A 21,730-nucleotide genomic window follows, 5' to 3' on the forward strand; every position below is an offset into this window, starting at 1 on the left:
TAATTGGCATCTCAGAGACATGGTGGAAGGAGGACAACCAATGGGACAGTGCTATACTGGGGTACAAATTATATCGCAATGACAGAGAGGAGCACCCGGGAGGCGGTGTGGCACTTTATGTCCAGGATGGCATAGAGTCCAACAGGATAAACATCCTGCATGAGACTAAATGCACAATTGAATCTTTATGGGTAGAAATCCCTTGTGTGTTAGGGAAGACTATAGTGATAGGAGTATACTACCGTCCACCTGGTCAAGATGGTGAGACGGACAGTGAAATGCTAAGAGAAATTAGGGAAGCTAACCCAATTGGTAGTGCGGTAATAATGGGAGACTTCAGTTACCAGGAACACAACAGAGCACTGCTACACTTAAACCAATAACATCCAGACAAGAAGTGCAGATATAGGAATTCTATCCCAATAAATTTCAATCCAGTTTTTTGAAGCACAGAGATTGTTTATTGTTTGGATACGGCAACTCCACTGACTTATAAAGCAAGCATCTTAAAGGCATCCCCCGACAAAGTCCCGTGTTTCGCCTTGGGCTGCATCGGGAGGGAGCATAGGCATTTCAAAAAGCAAGCTGACTGCAGAGTAAGTTCACATATGGCGCTCCCTGCCATATGTGAACTTACTCTGCAGTCAGCTTGCTTTTTGAAATGCCTATGCTCCCTCCCGATGCAGCCCGAGGCGAAACACGGGACCATGTCGGGGGACGCCTTTAAGATGCTTGCTTTATAAGACTTCAGTTACCCCAATATTGACTGGGTGAATGTATCATCGGGACATGCTAGAGAGCTAACGTTCCTGGATGGAATAAATGATAGCTTTATGGAGCAATTGGTTCAGGAACCGACGAGAGAGGAAGCAATTTTAGATCTAATTCTCAGTGGAGCACAGGACTTGGTGAGAGAGGTAACGGTAGTGGGGCCGCTTGGCAATAATGATCAAATTTGAATTAATGACTGGAAGAGGAACAGTATGCAAATCCACGGCTCTCGTGCTAAACTTTCAAAAGGGAAACTTTGATAAAATGAGAAAAATTGTTAGAAAAAAACTGAAAGGAGCAGCTACAAAAGTAAAAAATGTGCAAGAGGCATGGACATTGTTAAAAAATACCATTCTAGAAGCACAGTCCAGATGTATTCCACACATTAAGAAAGGTGGAAAGAAGGCAAAATGATTACCGGCATGGTTAAAAGGGGAGGTGAAAGAAGCTATTTTAGCCAAAAGATCTTCATTCAAAAATTGGAAGAAGGATCCAACAGAAGAAAATAAGATAATGCATAAACGTTGGCAAGCTAAATGTAAGACATTGATAAGACAGGCTAAGAGAGAATTTGAAAAGAAGTTGGCCATAGAGGCAAAAACTCACAGTTAAAGCCATTTTTAAATATATCCGAAGCAGAAAGCCTGTGAGGGAGTCAGTCAGTCCGTTAGATGATCAAGGGGTTAAAGGGGCACTTAGAGAAGATAAGGCCATCGCGGAAAGATTAAATGATTTCTTTGCTTCGGTGTTTACTGAAGAGGATGTTGGGGAGGTACACGTACCGGAGAAGGTTTTCATGGGTAATGATTCAGATGGACTGAATCAAATCACGGTGAACCTAGAAGATGTGGTAGACCTGATTGACAAACTGAAGAGTAGTAAATCACCTGGACCGGATGGTATACACCCCAGAATTCTAAAGGAATTAAAAAATGAAATTTCAGACGTATTAGTAAAAATTTGTAACCTATCATTAAAATCATCCATTGTACCTGAAGACTGGAGGATAGCTAATATAAATCCAATATTTAAAAAGGGCTCCAGGGGCGATCTGGGAAACTACAGACCGGTTAGCCTGACTTCAGTGCCAGGAAAAATAGTGGAAAGTGTTCTAAACATCAAAATCACAGAACATATAGAAAGACATGGTTTAATGGAACAAAGTCAGCATGGCTTTACCCAAGGCAAGTCTTGCCTCACAAATCTGCTTCACTTTTTTGAAGGAGTTAATAAACATGTGGATAAAGGTGAACCGGTAAATGTAGTATACTTGGATTTTCAGAAGGCGTTTGACAAAGTTCCTTATGAGAGGCTTCTAGGAAAAGTAAAAAGTCATGGGATAGGTGGCGATGTCCTTTCGTGGATTGCAAACTGGCTAAAAGGCAGGAAACAGAGAATAGGATTAAATGGACAATTTTCTCAGTGGAAGGGAGTGGGCAGTGGAGTGCCTCAGGGATCTGTATTGGGACCCTTACTTTTCAATATATTTATAAATGATCTGGAAAGAAATAAGATGAGTGAGATAATCAAATTTGCAGATGATACAAAATTGTTCAGAGTAGTTAAATCACAAGCAGATTGTGATAAATTGCAGGAAGACCTTTTGAGACTGGAAAATTGGGCATCAAAATGGCAGATGAAATTTAATGTGGATAAGTGCAAGGTGATGCATATAGGGAAAAATAACCCATGCTATAGTTACACAATGTTAGGTTCCATATTAGGTGCTACAACCCAAGAAAGAGATCTTGGCATCATAGTGGATAACACGTTGAAATCGTCGGTTCAGTGTGCTGCGGCAGTCAAAAAAGCAAACAGAATGTTGGGAATTATTAGAAAGGGAATGGTGAATGAAACGGAAAATGTCATAATGCCTCACTACCGTCGGTACCCCCTTCAGACCATCCTGGATTCTTATATGCCATCGGTACCCCTCCCCCTGCGGTACTTTGATGTCATTGATCCCTGCATCGTTTCTATCAGTGCCATCCATGTTTTTCATCCATGGCACTGATTTTCCCTTGGGTTTCATCGGTGCCATCATCGCCCGGGTGGATGCCATTGATGCATACCTTTGTGTCGTCTGTGCCATCCATGCCCGGGTCGACGCCACTGTCGCCCAGGGCACTTCCATCGATGCCATCCTTTATTTTATCGATGTCATCAATGCTCAGGACATTTCCATTGATGCCATGGTCCATGGCATCGATGCCCAGATCAATTCCATTGATAGCATCCATGCCAGGGTCGATTCCATCAGGGACATCGATGCCAGGGTCGATTCCGTCAGTGGCATCAATGCCTGGGTCGATTCCATCGATGATATTGATGCCCAGGTTGATGGCATCGATGCCCATGTCGATTCCATCAATGATATCGATGCCCAGGTTGATGGCATTGATGCCCAGGATGGTGGCATTGATGCCTGGGTCGATTCCATCAATGGCATCCATGCCAACATCGATTCCATCGGTGCCCATGTCGGTGCCATCGGTGCCCATGTTGGTGGTATCGATGCCATTGATGCCATTGGTGCCCGAGTTGATCCAATCGATGCCCTTGGCCATGCCACCGATGCCGTCAGCGCCCACCTCCATACATCGATGCCCTCGACGCCCACATCATTTCCATCTGTGTCTTTGACGTTCCTATCGATGCAGTCATCGACTCCGTCGATGCCGGTATCATTTTTTCTGATGCCAACTATGTTTTTTCGATTATTCGATGCCACGTCATTTTCATAGATACCTACGCCAATGCCGTCAGTGCTTCCATTACAGTCATTGTTGCTCTGCCTGGATCATCGACGTTTTTTCATATATATTTTTGACGATACCCTTAAGGATGCTTCGGCCGCCATCGACACCGTCAATACTGACATAGCACCTCCACGTAATGCCCTCACCTAAACACAGTGCTCCATGCTTTGGGTTCTTATTAAAGCTCCATATTAGCCTATGACACTACATAGTGCCAGGAGCAGTGTAGGCATGCTGACAGTCCATCATCATTTGCCATCCAGGACAGCGAGGGCATCCATCTCGGCGCTGGGAAAGACCGGGCCGAGCATTGTGGCACACATCGTCACCGACACAGTGACCGTCCACCACCGACGCCATCCAGCACATCGGTGCTTTCTTTCTCGATGCTGGAGAATGCCCGGGCCGAGCAATATCACCACTGCCATCGCCACTGTTCCGCACAGTGCTGGCAATCCTTGGTGCTCCAGATACACCGGAACGAATTCCGAAGAATTCTGCACTGGTGTCACGAGACATCGAGCCGCTGCGATGAGGGCCAGGTTCACCCCTGTTCTCGAGGCGTGCCCCACCGACATCGATGCAGGATTGTGGCCCTCCACAAAATTACTGTGGTAGTGCCAGCCATGCTCAGCCTGTCTCCTCTATACCTGCGCCACCATACCAGGCATCAGAGTTGAGACGGACGTCTACGTCCGACAGGCTACCTCTCGATGACTCCTGAAATCCACAGAGCCAGCAAACTTCACCGGCTCGTCCTTCGGCGATCCATGTCGGATAGTAAGTACCCACTTCTGCAGCATTCCTATTGAGATGTGTTCTCTAATTCGGGCCATATGGTTTGAAAAGTTCTATGTAATCTACCTTCCAAGAACCGTATTAGTGTCACATATCGCTATTGCTAGCTATGTCAGCCACAATACCAAGAGAACCTCTCTATCATATCTTTGGGATTGCATCAGGACATCCTCCCATTTTCAGCAACAGGGCTCTGAACTGATTAATACTCTGGCTTCTGGTTCCTAATTCAGAACCAAAGTTCCAGATGAATTCGCTGATCTGCTAAACACGAGATCCAGCAAATACTGCCTCAAGTGCAAGTCCACCTCGAAGCCTGATGACAGGTCTCGATGTCTCCTTGTACAGCACACAGAAATGCGGGTAAGACTTTACCGCTCACACTCCCGTGGGAGGTTACATGATATCCAGATTACATCAGCCCCACTAGTTGGACACATCCTGGTCTCCCAACTGGCCAGATATCAGAGCAGCCACCCCACTTTGTACCAAGGTTCCCAGTACACTCCCCCAGATGCTACAAAGTGCAGGAGGGAGGGGGGTTGGGGAGATTTAATTACACTATTCTTTCTTTCAACAGAAAGTAGTTACTCTCCGCCCATCCTGGACCTCAGAAATACCAACTTTCTTCAGAAGGCACAGGTAAAATGGTATCTCTCGTCACCATGCTTCCATATCGCAGGAAGTACATTACCTCTAATCTTTCTATGTGTTTCATGGTGAGTCAACAATATTACAATCCCAAACTCTGCGGTTGCACCAGCTTCGGCAACTAGGGTATTTCATTGAATCACTATCTGTGACTGCTGTTTCACTACAGAGTGCAACATCATTCACGCTTTCCTTGCATGGACAGCTACATAACCACAGTCAGTCCACGCAAGGAGTTCTAACTTCTTCATGACTCACTATAAATTTACTATCTGGGATTACTGTCACTGCCATCAATCCCTTATACAACACTTCTGGACACCGCAGTCACAATGACCTTCCTGTCCAGCAACCGCACAGACATTCTAATAAATTCCTACATGTCCCTGCACGCATATTCCATAACCTCAGCCCTTCAATTCTTCATTGTCGGGCTATAGGGTTTTTTCACTATGCATTTTCCTCATAGATCCAAAACTGCTATGGGTTAGATTCAGTGAAATTCCATTATCAGTGGGTCTAAGCTGTTCAACTGCTTTCGTCCCTCATCTATATTGCAGATCTAAAACCAAAACCTAGTCTGATCCTGCTCATGCTCGCATTTACTCAGGGTTGTAAGTTTGACCTAAAATCTTCTCAACCCAATATGCGTTTATTCCGCTCCAGGCACAGTTTCACATAAACTTCCTGGAGCTTGTAGCCATGAGTTATACCCTTAGGCCTTCCAATACTGCCTCTGCAACAAATCTTTGTGCATATAGACAGACAGCATAGGGACAATGTGCTTTCCAACACACAAGCACGCACAACCTCTTAGCTGCTCTGCAAGGAAGCTGCGCAGCTCTACCCTTGGCCCTTGCTCACTCTATGCATCCTCGGGCCACTTATCTAAGACACTTATTGAACGCACTAGCAGACCTTCTCCATATAGGTGTCTATCATCTCGAATGGTCTCGGACTACATGTGTGGTGAGAAAAATCTTCTAGCACTGAGGTCAACCGAACTTGCCCTCTGTGTCCGAATCGAACCATACAGTGCACAGATTCTACACCCTACACATGTTTCCAATGCGTTCCCATAGACCCCTTTCTTCCATCAACGCCCTCTTAAATGTGTCTCTTCCACTGCCTCTCATAGCCAGCACTCTTCTAATTTGAACCAGGACGGGTTCACTGTTCCTCAGACCCACGTCCTGGCCGAGACCAGTATGCTTCCCATACTTCTCAGTCTATCACACCAGTAACCAATTCGCCTTCTCACCAGTCAGTCACAAATCGTAGACTCACTGAAGTTCTCAAGTACTGGTAGCGTCACAAAACCTTCCACACATAAATCCTACCATTCAAAATGGCATGATTTACCACAAGATGCATACAAAAGGGTATTACACTTTTTCTTTTTTCTATACCACTCTTTTCTCTTGCTCCCTCGTATTCTGCTCCCCAGACATCCTCCACATAGGTACACCTCTGTTCCAATTGGTGTATCGTTTAGGAGTGGGGATACCCAATTAACAGTAAACCCCTTCTGAGTCAGCTTACCATGGATTATCCACTGATCAAGCTGCCTCTATTTTCACTAGTCACGGAATGGAACCTATATTTCGTGCTTATAAGTCTCATACATTCTCCGTTCAAGCCTTTCTATTCCTCTCATTTCACAGTTTGGCATGGGAAATTCTTTCCCTCATAAACATCACTTCTGCCAATAGGGTCAGTGAGTTATACACCTTGTTACATACTCATCCGACCCTGCGTTCCTCCGTGACCGAGTGGTTTTACGTATTCAACTTCATATCCTTCTTAAGGTAGACGTTGCATCTCGCCTTACTTAGAATATACTCTGCCCATTTTTCCCAACACCTCTCTCTCACCAAAGCAAGAGGGTTTTTCCACTCCTTGGACAGTAATAATGCACTTGCATTCTATCTAGATCGCACTACACTCCATAGAAATTCCACCTAACTCTTTCCTTCTGTGGCAAGAGTCAAGCTGCGAGTTCCAGTGGGCAAACAGACCTATTCCTCCTAATTGACGGTCTGTATCTCTTTTCCTACCAACAAGCAGGCATTTTACTACAACACTGTGTGTAACCACACTCTGTTGCGTCCGTCCCAGCCTCAATAGCTTCCCTTCGGCCGGTGCTGCTTGTACATATTTATCAGGCTGCAACCTGGAGCTCTCTCCATACCGTTGCAGCCCATTATTGCTTAGATACGACTAGCCGGCATGCTCCATGTTTGGCCAGTCTATCTACTCATATACTTTTCGGTTTAACCACCCAACATCCTTCCACCAACCCGTTAAGGGTTTCAGGATGCTCTCCGTTCCAAATTCCACCCCCGTCATTGCGCCTTTTGCGTGTCTTGGGTGCATTTGGTGCACTCTCGGGCATCCTCAGCTCGGTACTCACCCATTTGTGAGGACTACCATCCTGCTTGTCCTGTGAGAAAGCAAATGTTGCTTACCTGTAACAGGTGTTCTCACAGGACAGCAGGATGTTAGTCCTCACGAAACCCACCTGCCACCTCGCGGAGTTGGGTCTGTATACGTTTTCACTTTTATTTTAGTTTCGCTTGCGCTTTTAGCTATAAGACGAGACTGAGGGAGACACCTGTGGTTCACAGGGATAATTGCAGGCTGAGCATGCTCAGTGCACTCAGTGTGCCAGTGTCAGTCAAAGCTTTATAGAAACTTTGACAGAAAAGTTTTCCATACAGGGCTCCATCCTGTGACGTCACCCATATGTGAGGACTAACATCCTGCTGTCCTGTGAGAACACCTGTTATAGGTAAGCAACATTTGCTTTAAGATGATTGAATTCTTCCCTACATGATGTTCATCTCCCTCAGGTGTTCTCACCAAATCTATCAGAAACCTGCACCAAAAAAGTGTAGTTCTCTTATGATCTCAATGGCATTTTGGAGCATTGCAAGGGTAAGAAGAAGAGATCCCTTAGAGCACAGAAATCACAGAAAATAACTTTTTATTGAAATGTTCTGTCTGTTTTGGGCTCATTGCAATACATTGTAGTCTATTCATTCAAGCAGGGAAGGTGGGATTTCAGCATGGCTGCATGTTGAATCTGTTGAGTTGGCAGGCTTCTTTGAATTCTTTGAATAGTTTTTATCTACTATGGCATTTATTCTGCAGTGGTCCATTTGCTTAATAACGCTTTGAGTCTACTTGGTACAAATTTCAACATGAGTGCCATAGGAAGGACAATTTTCAAAGCCATTTACATGGAAAAATAGCAATTTACCTGTCCTCCCTCATTACGGTTAAAAGTATTTGCGGTGTTACACAATGTGTGCACTTCTGGTTGCATTTAGAACAGGCATTCCCAGGGGTGTATATAGGCCAGAATTGGAAAATAATGTGCATAGATTGTGTTTTCAAGTTTAAGTACATTATTTTCCTTGCAAAGTCTACCCACACATAAAGCAGATGCAAAAGGTTGAAGGTACCCAGGGCACGTTTGAAAGGGAAAGTATGCAGGTACTTTGAATCTTGGTGCAAAGTCTGTGGGTAAAATGTACATGTGGAATTGCCCCTAAATGGACAGTCTGCAAATTGCTCCTTTTGGCTGATGAATATGTTATATATGAGCTTGTTTATTTCTTCAAATCTTTCTTATCTTTCCTTTGCATTTCAAAAATTTTAAGCTGTGATTTTGCTTTTAGGACAAAGGTTATATTCAAAGACCCTGGAGATGAAGATTTGGGCATTTACTCTTGTGCTGTCACTGAAACTGATGGTGTTTCATCAAGCTATAACCTTGATGAAGAAGGTAAAAACAAAGAAAGCAATAATCAAAGTCATTTCCTGGGCTAAAATGCTATTTTACCCATGTAAATGGGCTTTTTGGTTATTGCCCTCCCCCCATACCTGGGTATAAATATAAACAGTGCGGGGGGTTTTTAGCCTGGTATCATCAGAGGCATTACCAGGACAGGGTTTGATCTGGGGAAGCACTTATGTGGGAAGCATAAGTTTACTTTCGAAAGGTATCCGCACAAAAAAACAGGCACAGATTTGTATGGGTATTTTTCCATGAGGCAATAATCAAAGCAAAACTACCTGCATTGTTTTGTTTTGATTATGCTGGCAACCCTACAAGAAAAAATCCAGCAGGTTTTGCCAAAATGCAGGCAGTTTGATTATCTATCCCATAACTTGAGCATAAAACACATCTTAAAGAGATTTCACCCTTTTAATGCAGAAAACCAGTCACAAAACTAATGATCTTTAAAAACTGATGGGTAATAAAGATTTTTGCATTCTTATTTTTGCAGAATTAAAACGCTTACTTCAACTCAGCCATGACAAGAAATTTCCAGGTATAATTTACAAAAATGTACATCAGTGAGTGAATGTTTCCAGAGAAAGGATATAGTAAGGTTGAGGTGACTGATCTATTCCTTTTTGCTAAATTTGTATCTAAAAGTATTTGAGCCCAGAGGCCACATTCCAGCTGTTGATAAGAAGTATCCTGTAGAACATGTGCTAAATTTGGTTTAGACTTTTTTTGTGCAGGGGTTTAAAAATATATACTTGACTTTGCCTTTTCTTTGAACATCTTCAGACAGAGAAGCAAAGATTAACTAATACATCCAGACTTTGGGGTAAAGGACTGTCACTGATATGAATATATATTTCTAAAGCAATACCATGTTGTTTTGAAGAACAAAGAATATCATGCGTATAGAAGAGGCTTTTCTGTCCAGCCCTCCACTTAGAAATTGGATGGGGAAAGGGGGAGATATTGCAAATATTTTTAAGGCAACACTACATTTGGAAAGCAAAAGAGAACTAACTTCCATTGTGTATCATGTTTACAGTTGTTCCACTCAGGTCTGAGTTGGCAGCTGAACTTCTGGAGAAAGGACAAATACGATTCTGGCTACAGGCAGATAAGCTCTCTAACAATGCGAAGGTTAACTATATATTTAATGACAAGGAAATCTTTAATGGAGAGGTAGGTCTTCTCAGTACCTCGTATCACTTCAAAGTGGACCACTGTTTATAATTCTGGCAAACATTTACGGTACCATTAGCAAAAGCAAGCCTTAATTGTATTTCAGTGAATTTAATGCTAGTTATCGATAGAATGCATATTGACCCTTCATGACAAGTAAATAAAAAGCACAAAGCCAAATTAATTTAGGAGAAATAGTCTACAAACTTTACTCACAGGATCATCGAGAGTGGGTGAGCAAAACCCTAAGGGAAACAAAACGTTGAATACTTGTATAAAAATGGGAAAAAGGGCATCATTTGGAAAGCTATGGAAACTAATGATCATGAACGTAATTTTCAAAAGAATTTTCACGTGTAAATATAACTACTATTGTAGCAATTTTCAAAATTCATTTATCTGCGTAAAGTGCACTTAAGCAGGTATATCCAATGGACTATTCAATGACATATATTGTAACAATGTTCAAAAGCCCACTTACTTGGGTGAAGTGTATTTACAAAACTAAAACCCATTTTTAAGCATGTAAATACTTTTGAAAATCAGGCCCAGTGTATGGGAAATAAAGTTCCAGATCTAGAGGCAGTCATGGAGAAGCTAACTTGAATGTAGTAATTATGGAGATGTGGTACACAGAAAACTATAATTAGAATATGGTTCGATCAAACTACAATCTATTCAGGAAGGACAGGGTAGGAAAAAAGAGAGGAGACATAGCACTATGTATAAAAAATATTAAAGTAACATACTTGCAGGGTTTATGAAATAAGGAAAAGGGAATGGACATCTATTTACACTGGTGCAATATACAGATCTCCATCACAGCAGAAGAATGGAGAAAGATTTAAGGGAGGATATTCACAAAATTGCTGTAAAAGGGGAGGTGATATTGCTAGGTGATTTCAATCTGCCAGATGTTGATTGAGACATCCTGGCTGCAATTTCTTCTAGAAGCAGGGGGATCCTGGATTCTCTGCAAAGAGAACTGTTCTGTCTCCTGGTAATAGAAGAGGAAGAAAGGTGACAACATCTGGAAAAGTTAAGACAAACTTGGAAAGTAGTCAAGGATGCAAAAATTCAAAAGAAAGAAAAAATAACAAATACAATAAAATGGGCACAAGACTTTTTTTTAGATATGTTAGTGATAAAAGGAAGTGCAAAGTGGCATTGTGAAACTCAGCGGTGAAATGGAGTACTATGTAGAGGCTGATGAAAATAAGCATAATTGCTTAACAGATATTTATTTTCAATGTTAACTGTGGAAGGGCCAGGAGCAGGACCAGATAAAATGAACACAAATAAGATTAGAAGTGAGGTAAACCTCAACTAATTTTCAGAAAAGTATATTCATGAGGAGCTAACTAAACCTAAAGCAGATAAGGCAATGGGGCCAGATGGAACTTAGAGAAGTTCTGGCAGCTACGTTGGCTGACATTTTCAATGCTTTTTTAGACTCAGGAGTAGTTCCAGAGGACTGGAGACGAGTGGATGTCTTCCTATTCATAAAAGTGGAAGTGAGGAAGAGGCTGGAAACTACAGGCCAGTTCCTGTTCATACCCCAGATCAGTCCAGACAAATGGGTTTTGCATCCCTACCAGCAGATGGAGGCAGAGAATAAAAACATTTCAGCACTGCTACTTAACCAAGAGTGCCGCCTGCAGTCCCTCAATATTTCTCTGTCTCCAGCAGATGGTAGAGGTGCAAACCTGCAGTCTGAACTTAGTTAAAAAAAAAAACAATGAAAAAAAATGTATTTATTTAATGGCTTTTATATAACGATAACCATTTGCACATCGTATCGGTTTACAATAAACAGTAACATTTACATAGAACAATTATTGAGATATATTGTTAACAGGAGAGAAATTAAATACAGCATAAATACATTAAATATATATATAGAATAGAGTTAGGAAAGAGAAAAAATAAGCGAAGACAGTGCTTTCAAAGGTGTTAGGTTCCTTCATGGACCATCCTTCAGTTTGAACAGAGTGAGCGGGGGCATTGGAAATCCCCCACCAGACTTGACCCTTGATTTCCAAGGGGAGGGAAAGCCAAGAGTCCTGCTTCCCTCACTCCCCCTAAGGTCTTCTCACCTGTTCCGGCCATCTGCACCAGCCAGGAACACCCAGAAGCAGGAAAGTATAACTTCTCTTTGCTTTCTCTGGGTTGCTCGGAGGCTGTATCTTTAAGAAAATCAAAAAAGTGTCTTGTAGGCTCGCGTCGGGGTGAGAAGGGAGGTGTGTGCACGGCTCTTGCTGTTTTCAGCACTCGGGGTCAGGACAGCGTCGGCAGCAGCATTGGAGCTGTTTTTCTCCCTCTTGGGGTTATTTTTAGCCACAGGCCGCATCACTTGTCATGCCGCCTCCCGCAGAGTGCGGGAAAGTCTGTTGGACCTGTGGGGGAAGGCGATCGCGCCTCAGTGCAGCCCTATCCTGCATTAGCTGTGCCTCTAGAGGCAAAGGGGCTTTGGCAGAGGGCACAGCAGATGGACACTGCACTTGTTCTGCAGGTCCAGCCCCGGAGGCCTCAGGGAGAGTTGAAGGAGATGGCAGTGATTTTGTCTCCACGTGGCAGGAGGCCTGCCCTGGACAGGGAGTGCAGAGACTCCTCTCCCCTACTTTCTCAGTACAGCAAGAGTCTGGAAAAGGTAGAAAGGTGGCAGCGGAACCAGGGGAAGACCTGGCAGGTGTAGAGGACAGTGAGCGTGACAGATTTTCTGCAGATTTTGTATTGTTGCTGCATAAATCCTCCCTCGCCAAAAAGGAAGCAGTGAGTAAGCGATCGGCTACCCAGAAGTCCCAAAGCATGGCTAATAAACCTCAAGCTAAGGTGCCTCCCAGGTCAGGGAGCATTCTTCGCCTGCTGGGCCTGGGACGATTGGGAGTGGAGGAGAACTCCTCTGAAGAATTGGAAGGAGACAGTCATCATGAGGATCTGCTCAGTGCGCAGATCCTGTGACTGTCTGGTGGGTAGTGACCCAGATACAGAGAACGTTCCTCTTGCAGAAGGGGATGACCCTAGGGTGGAGGAGTTGTGGCCTCTCATCCCCCAGATTCTGGAAGAACTATGGATCAAGGTTGCACAGGAGGATTCAGACAACGAGGGGGTAAACCTGGTATTGGACGGTCTTTGTGGGGCGCCAAAGGTTTTCTCTTTGCCGAAGAAAGCTGATTGACCTGGAATGGGATTTCCCTGAAGCAGGACTGAAAGTGTCCTTATGTTCTTATGTCCATGGCTATGACCAGGTTGTATCCCTTGCCGGAGGACACTGGAGCTTTGGAAGCCTCTGAAGGTGGATATGGCAGAGTCGGCAGAGACGAAGAAGACGACCTTCCCTGTGACAGGGTCGGCGGCATTGAAACATGTCCAGGACCGGAAGCTAGAGATCTTGTTAAAGAGGCTGTTTGAGGACCCAGCTGTGAGCCTTAGAGCTGCGGTCTGTGCAAGCCTAATGCAGAGAGCTTGTTTGTGCTGGGTGCAGAAGGCACAGGAGAAGACATCGGGGACCTCTGCTGATTCTAGCCAGGAAGCTCGGTTGGAGGTAGGGGTGGCGTATGTGGTGGATGCCCTGTATGATATGGTTCAAACTTCGACCAGGAATATGGTGTCTGCGGTAGCCGCTCGAAGACTCCTGTGGTTGCATAATTGGTAAGCAGATGTGTGGTCAAAAGTGCAGCTTTGTAATCTCCCCTTCAAAGGAAAGTTTGTTTATTAAAATTTCTGAATCACTTTGTGCAAAAGCTCTAAGTGATTTACATAAAAATGTGCATAATAATCAACAAATAAAGTTGATATAAAATTAAACATAAAACAACAAAGTCAAACATCACAAAAGTTGTTGTTTGGGGAGGATCTAGAGAAGCTGATGAAACATTTGGTGGATTCTAAAGGAAATAAATTGCCCGAAGATAAGAAAGAGAGTAGGAAGACCTTTCCTCTGCACACTCGCTTTCATGAGATGAGGAGATTTCGCTCCAAAAGAAGTTCTTTTCAGGGGAGCTGTAGACTGACTAGAGATAGCTCCGGACAGAGATGGCTTGTCAAAAGGTTTAGCTTATAATTCTCTCCGAGTCCAGGTAGCAGCCTTAGGTTGTTTTAGAGAGAGGTGGCAAGGACGTCTCATTCAGACATAGTATGTTTTCTTAAAGGAGCAAAGCATTTGCATCCCCCAGTCCATAGAATTTGTCCATCTTGGAATCTTAATTTGGTTCTTCGAGTATTATGTGGACCTCCTTTTGAACCATTAAGAAGGGCTTCTTTGATGGACCTTACCCTGAAAACGGTATTCCTGGTGGCGATTTGTTCAGCTAGTTGAATTTCAGAGCTTCAAGCCTTATCGTGCAGAGTTTCTTTTTAGCGGATTTCTGATGATGGAGTTTCATTGAGTGCAGTGCCTTCCTTTTTGCTCATGGTCATGTCGGCATTTCATCTTAGCCAGATGGTGGAATTACCGGGCTTTCCATGCCTGATGTCTGATTCTCCTTATGCAAGGGCGCTTCACCTTTTGGATGTGCATTGAGTTCTATTGCGGTATCTCAAGATGACAAATGGCTTTCGGAGGTCAGACCATCTCTTTGTTTTATTCAGTGAACCAAAGTGTTGCAAAGCGATTAAGAGCATGATTGCAAGGTGGTTGAAGAAAGCGATTGTGTCGGCCTGTATTTGTAAAGGTTGGTCGATCCCTGAGGGATTGCGAGTGCATTCTACTAGGGTGCAGGCAGCCTCCTAGGCGGAGTGTCAATTAGTTTCTTCGCAGGAGATTTCTTGAGCAGTGACTTGGTCCTCTTTTCACACTTTTACTAAACATTACCGTTTGGATGTCAGAGCCCCAGAGGATGCCTTGTTTGGTGAAAGTGTACTGCATGTGGGTCCTTCGGGTTCCCACCCAGGGTAGAGGAGCTTGGGTACATCCCACTTGTCTGGACTGATCTGGGGTATGAACAGGAAAGGATCAAGATTGTACATAGTTTTCATCTATTTTGAGATTGGAAGTTTTTTCTTTACCCTAAATTGAGGGTTCAGTTCTGTTGGGGGTTCCAACTTATTCCTCAGCTTGCTCTAGAGGGAGAAATCCTTGGAGTTTGGAAAGTAGTCATCATGGCTTGAGTACAGGTCAATACTGAGGGACTGCAGGCGGCACTCTCTGTTAAGTAGCAATGCCTGAAAAGTTTTTATTCTCTGCCTCCATCTGCTGGTAGGGATGCAAAACCCACTTGTCTGGACTGATCTTTGGTATTCCAGGAATGAAAATAGCAGGTAAGAACCAATTTTCCTTCAGTCTGACCTCAGTGGTAAGCAAATTAATGGAATCACTGCTAAAAAGGAGGATAGTGCAGTTTCTGGAATCCAATGGATTGCAAGATCTGAAGCAGCATGGTTTTACCAGAAGTAGATCTTGTCAGATAAATCTGATCAATTTCTTTGACTGGATGACTAGAGAGTTAGATCAAGGGAGAGCGCTATGTGTAGTGTTCGTGGATTTCAGTAAGGCCTTTGACATGATTCCACATAAGCAACTTATAAATAAATTGAGAAACCTTGGAATGGGCCCCATTTTCATGAGTGACATTGTGGAAGGATTATTGAGAAAGGTTTGTCTTTTTGCCGATGATACCAAATTTTGCAACAGGATAGACAGCCAGAAAGGTGTGGAAAATATGAGGGGTCTCGCAAAGCTCATGGAATGATCTAAGGTCTGGCAGCTAAGATTTAATGCTAAAAAAATGCAGAGTAATGCATTTAGTCTGCAAAAACCAAGGGATAGGTACAGTATTGGGGGCTGAAATTCTTCCATGTATGAAAGAAGAACAGGATCTGGGGGTGAACATATCTGATGATCTTAAAGCGGCCAGCAAACACCAGAAAGATGTCTGGCTGCGTAGGGAGAGGAATGGTCAGCAGAAAAAGGGAAGTGATATTGCCCTGTATAGGTCCGTGTTGAGACCTCATTTGGAATACTGGGTACAGTTCTGGAGTCCACACCTTCAAAAGGATATAAACTGGTGGGGGTCGGTTGAGAAGTTGGCTACTAAAATGATCACTGGTCTTCATTCTAAAGAATATGGGGACAGACTTAAAGATCTAAACATGTATACTTTCTACTTTCACTTTTTATAAAATGTATTAATCACCTATGCCTAAGCTCTAGGCAATGTACAAAATAAATGTACATAATCAAATTACAGTACAATACATTGAGACAGCAAAGCAGAATTAGAAAATAAAATGTCTTCCATTATAAATCTTAAGCCAACTTATACAATACCATCTTGAGTTGTTTTGTGAAAGTGTATAAACACTCTGTGCATCACAAAATTTCAGATAGAAAGTTCCATAGATATGGTGCTGCTACTGAGAATGCACATTCTGTCGTGACAGAAAGACGCATCTGCTTAACAGAAGGGCCATCCAACAAATGCCATTGAGAGAATCTTAGCGTGCGAGTAGGATGATATAGTCTCAATAATTCATTGGACTAGGGTGACTTGGAGTAGATCAATTTATGCCCCATCGTGCATAATTTGAATTGAATTCTGTAATGAATATTCAGCCAGTGTAGATTGATCAGTACTGGGGTTATGTGTTTGTAATATTTGACACCAGCAATCAGACATTTATTTTATTTATTTATTTATTTACTTGATTTTCTATACCGATGTTGGTATTTACCTTCACAACGGTTTACAATGTTTTTTTAACTAAAACAATAAAAATACAATAAAAATTGTAAACAAATTAAACAAGTAAATATTACTAAAAAGAACTCATAACATTATATAAATGAATAAAATCATAAAATTAATGTTAGAAAATTAGAGTAATAATCACATTAAAACATAACCATTTAAAGCATACAAATAGTTAAAAGAAATCATAAAAATATAAAAATACAAGAATTACTGGCTGACGTCTAATTGGAACACTTGTGCAAAAAGCCACGTTTTTAATGCTTTCTTAAACGCTTTCAAATCTTTCTGGAGCCTTAATTCCACGGGTAACATATTCCAAAGACCTGGACCAGCTAATGAAACAGCTCTTTCCCTAACAGAGATAAGTTTGGCAGTGGCAATAGAGGGAATTGTAAGAAGACCTTTACCTGCTAAGCATAGGTTTCGTTGTGGAGTGTGTATGCGTATAACTGCATTCATCCAATCCATGTGTTCTGCATAGATTGCTTTATGTATCAAGCATAAGGTTTTAAATTTAATTCTGTACTCGACTGGTAGCCAGTGTAGTGCTAAAAGAACAGGGGTGATATGATCTCTTTCATTGGTACCAGAGAGGAGTCTAGCGGCATGCCACGACATTCTGAAACAATTGCAGGGGCCTTAAAGAAGTATCAGGCAGACCTAGATTAATGGCACGACAATAATCAAGGAGCAGCAATATAGAGGCCTGAACAACCAGCATAAAGTTGGATTGCTCCAATAGATTTTTCAGACCATTAAGGACCTGCAGTTTATAGAATCCAGATCAAGTTGCCAACTGAATATGCTGTTTAAATGTTAAATTTGGATCAATCCAGACACCTAGACTTTTCATAGAAGATAGCAAATGAAATAAAATATTGTCAAGAAAGACATGGGGTGAAATAGATTTTGCAAATGGTCTTTGCACAAGAATAAATTCAGTTTTGGCAGTGTTCAAGATCAACTTGTTATGAAGTAACCAGTATTTAATAATTGATAGATTCCAACAGATTAATTTGTCTCAGGCCATGTTCGCTGAGTACAAATGAGAAGCTGTACATTATCTGCATACATTTTGTACCCATGAGATAAAGAGGCTGAAATTGACCCCTCAGTCTCTAACTTGCCTGTAATAGTCCTTAAAGACAACTTTAAAGGCATGCAGGAAAAAAGAACATGGGAACTTATATATATTCACTTGTTATATTAAAAATAATGAACTAAAGTGAGGAGAGGTGAGAGATGGGGAGTGTGATGGAAACATTCTAATTCCTCAGAGATAAACAATGCACAAAAGCCTTGGATTTGCCAATAGAAAGGAAGTTCTAGAACAGTAGGTCATGGAAAAAGGCTGACAAGGGATGGATTCAAGGCTAAATATTTCTTATTTGAAAGGGTGACAGATGTATGGAGCAACCACCAAGTGGAATTGTTGAAAACAAAATTTTCACACTGCAAGAATGTTATTGTAACAGGAAGGAAACATAGGCAGAGATAGTTCTTGAGGTCATTATCTGCTGTTACATACTGTATTCTATCCGGTTCCAGGGCTGACGGAAGCACTAGGCGAGCTAGGCCTGGGTCTAGGGCATCGACCATTAGGGGTAGCAAGTGGCGACGGCAAAGAGAAGTGGGGGTTCAAATCTCCACTCTTCTTTGCCGCCGCTCACGAGTCATATGGGGCCGCCGCCGTTCATGAGAGGTAGTTGTTGGGGCTGTGACTGGTTAGGGGGGTGTCAGCTTGGGAGGGGGAGGGGCGGCAGAAGGCAGAAGGTGCTTAGGGTGCCTAATCCCCTTGTACCGGCCCTGACTGTTCCCATGTAGACAGTTTATCTGACTAGTTTTAACTGTAACATAGAAACATAGAAATGACGGCAGAAGAAGACCAAAAGGCCCATCCAGTCTGCCCAGCAAGCTACGCACTTTATCCATTTTTTTCCCCTTTTTTTCTCTCCCACCTGTTACTATTGGCTTCCAGTACCCTCCAGCCCTAATTCCCCTCCACCCCACCACCAATTTAGAGAGCAGCGCCGTATCTGCATCCAAGTGACATCCAGCTCAATTAGGGGTAGCAACCGCTGTAACAAGCAGGCCACACCCTTACCCCATACTCTTACCCACCCCTGTTTTTATTTTTTTGTCTGTTTTTTGTTTTTTTTGTTTGTTTTTTTTGGAGATTGTAGCCCTCCATCCTTCCGCTCCGTGAAGGTGGAACACCAACTACTTGCCACTGGCATCCCGCTCCGTGAATGCCTCTGTGGCTACTGCCGCTCCGTGCAGTGTTTTGCTGCCTCCTCTTTATTCACGCCCTCTAGACTTAATGGATCCACAGTGTTTATCCCACGCCCCTTTGAAGTAATTCACAGTTTTAGACTTCACCACTTCTTCCAGAAGGGCATTCCAGGCATCCACCACCCTTTCCATGAAGAAATACTTCCTGACATTGGTTCTTAGTCTTCCTCCCTGAAGCCTCAGCTCGTGACCTCTGGTTCTGCTGATTTTTTTCCGACGGAAAAGGTTTGTCGTTGTCTTTGGATCATTAAAGTTTTTCAAGTATCTGAAAGTCTGAATCATATCACCCCTGCTCCTCCTTTCCTCCAGGGAGTACATATTTAGAATGTTCAATCTCTCCTCGTATGTCATCCGATGAAGATCCTCCACCTTCCTGGTCGCCCTTCTCTGTACCACTTCCATCTTGTCCTTGTCTCTTTGTAGATACGGTCTCCAGAACTGAACACAGTACTCCAGGTGAGGCCTCACCAAGGACCTGTACAAGGGGATAATCACTTCCCTTTTCTTACTCGATATTCCTCTCTCTATGCAGCCCAGCATTCTTCTGGCTTTTGCTATCGCCTTGTCGCATTGTTTCGCAGACTTCATATCATTAGACACTATCACCCCAAGGTCTTTCTCCTGCTCCGTGCACATCAGCCCTTCTCCCCCCATCGAATACAGTTCATTCGGATTTCTACTCCCCATATGCATGACTCTGCACTTCTTGGCATTGAATCTCAGCTGCCATACCTTCGACCACTCTTCCAGCTTCCTTAAATCCCGTCTCATTCTCTCCACTCCTTCCGGCGTGTCCACTCTGTTGCAGATCTTAGTGTAATCCGCAAAAAGACAAACCTTACCTTCTATCCCGTCCGCAATGTCGCTCACAAATATATTGAACAGGACTGGTCCCAACACCGATCCTTGTGGTACACCACTTAAAACCTCCCTCTCTTCAGAGAGAGCTCCATTTACCATCACACATTGTCTTCTGTCCGTCAACCAGTTTGCAATCCAGGTCACCACCTCGGCACTCACTCCTAAGCTTCTCATTTTATTCACCAGTCTCCTGTGCGGGACCATATCAAAAGCTTTGCTGAAATCCAAGTAGCTGACATCGAGTGCTCTTCCTTGATCCAATTCCTTGGTTACCCAGTCAAAAAAGTCAATCAGATTTGTCTGACAGGATCTTCCCCTGGTGAATCCATGCTGCCTCTGGTCCAGCAATTCTCCCGACTGTAGATAGTTCACTATTCTCTCTTTCAACAGTGACTCCATTACTTTTCCCACCACCGAAGTGAGGCTAACCGGCCTGTAGTTTCCAGCCTCCTCTCTGTTCCCACTCTTGTGAAGCGGAACCACCACAGCTCTTCTCCAATCACTTGGCACCACTCCCGTTTCTAGGGATCTATTGAAGAGGTCACACAGCAGACCCGCCAGCACATCTCTGAGCTCCCTCAGTATCCTGGGATGAACCTCATCAGGTCCCATGGCTTTGTCTACTTTCAGTTTCCCCAGCTCTTCCCATACATTTTCTACTGTAAATGGAGCTACATCTACTCCACTCCCCTCCAGTATCTTGTTAACTAGGGACGGTCCTTCTCCAGGGTCCTCCTTAGTGAACACAGAACAGAAGTATTCGTTTAATATTTCTGCCATTTCTTCGTCTCTCTCCACACATTGATCCTTTCCATCTTTCAATTTCACTATACTACTTTGAACTTTTCTCTTTTCACTTATGTATCTGAAAAATGTTTTGTCACCTCTCTTTACTTCCTTGGCAATCCTCTCTTCTGCTTGAATTTTTGCTCTCTTGATTAATTTCTTTGTCTCCCTCAGTTCTACCAGATATTCTTCTTTGTGCTCCTCTCTTTGGGATCTTTTGTATTTCTTGAACGCTGTTCTTTTAGGGGTAGATTTTTAAAAACAGCGCGATCGCGTACTTTTGTTTGCGCAGCAGGCGCAAACAAAAGTATGCTGGATTTTATAAGATACGCGCGTATTTTCTAAAATCCTGGATCGGCGCGCGCAAGGCTGCCGATTTTGGGCAGCCGGCGCGCGCCAAGCCGCGCAGCCTGTCTCCGTTCCCTCCGAGGCCGCTCCGAAATCGGAGCGGCCTCGGAGGGAACTTTCTTTCGCCCTCCCCTCACCTTCCCCTCCCTTGCCCTACCTAACCCACCCCCCGGCCCTATCTAAACCCCCCCCTACCTTTATCCACGGATTTACGCCTCCCGGAGGGAGACGTAAATCCACGCATCAGCGGGCTGCTGGCGTGCCGAGACTCGACCCGGGGGCAGTTCCGGAGGGCGCGGCCACGCCCCCAAAACGCCCAGGGCCGAAACCACGCCCCCGGTCCCGCCCCCGAAACGCCGCGTCATCGGGTCCCGCCCCCGACACTCCCCCTTCCAAAAACCCTGGGACCTACGCGCATCCCGGGGCTCTGCGCGCACCGGCGGCCTATGGAAAATAGGCGCGCAAGGCCCTGCTCGCGTAAATCCGGGCGGATTTACGCGAGCAGGGCTTTTAAAATCCGCCCGTTAGCCTTTATTTTGTCAGCCACCTCATTTGAGAACCAGATAGGTTTCATTTTTCTTTTGCTTTTCTTTACTTTTCTAACATATAGATTAGTTGGCTTGGCAATTGCTCCTTTTAGATTGGTCCACTGTTGATCCACATCTCTCACATTCTCCCAGCCTTTTAGTTCTTCCTCCAGGTACTTCCCCATTTCATCAAAGTTTGTGTTTTTGAACTGCAGAACTCGGGTTTTTGTGCTTCTTTTCCGTATCTTTTTTGTGATATTAAACCAT

The 21,730-nt window shown here is 43.7% G+C and overlaps 1 protein-coding gene across 4 annotated transcripts in view; it reads left to right on the plus strand.

Annotated features, from left to right (window-relative positions):
• The window catches only part of MYOM1 (myomesin 1), a 326,724-nt gene that overhangs the window by 254,602 nt on the left and 50,392 nt on the right, over positions 1–21,730 (plus strand). For all 4 annotated transcript variants that reach the window (XM_029591071.1, XM_029591066.1, XM_029591067.1 and 1 more), the window contains 3 exons: positions 8,663–8,769; positions 9,275–9,319; positions 9,821–9,957. In XM_029591071.1, coding sequence (XP_029446931.1) covers positions 8,663–8,769; positions 9,275–9,319; positions 9,821–9,957 — 289 coding nt within the window. The remainder of the gene's footprint in view (positions 1–8,662; positions 8,770–9,274; positions 9,320–9,820; positions 9,958–21,730) is intronic.

Source organism: Rhinatrema bivittatum, chromosome 2, assembly GCF_901001135.1.
Source record: "Rhinatrema bivittatum chromosome 2, aRhiBiv1.1, whole genome shotgun sequence".
NCBI classification, from domain to species: domain Eukaryota; kingdom Metazoa; phylum Chordata; class Amphibia; order Gymnophiona; family Rhinatrematidae; genus Rhinatrema; species Rhinatrema bivittatum.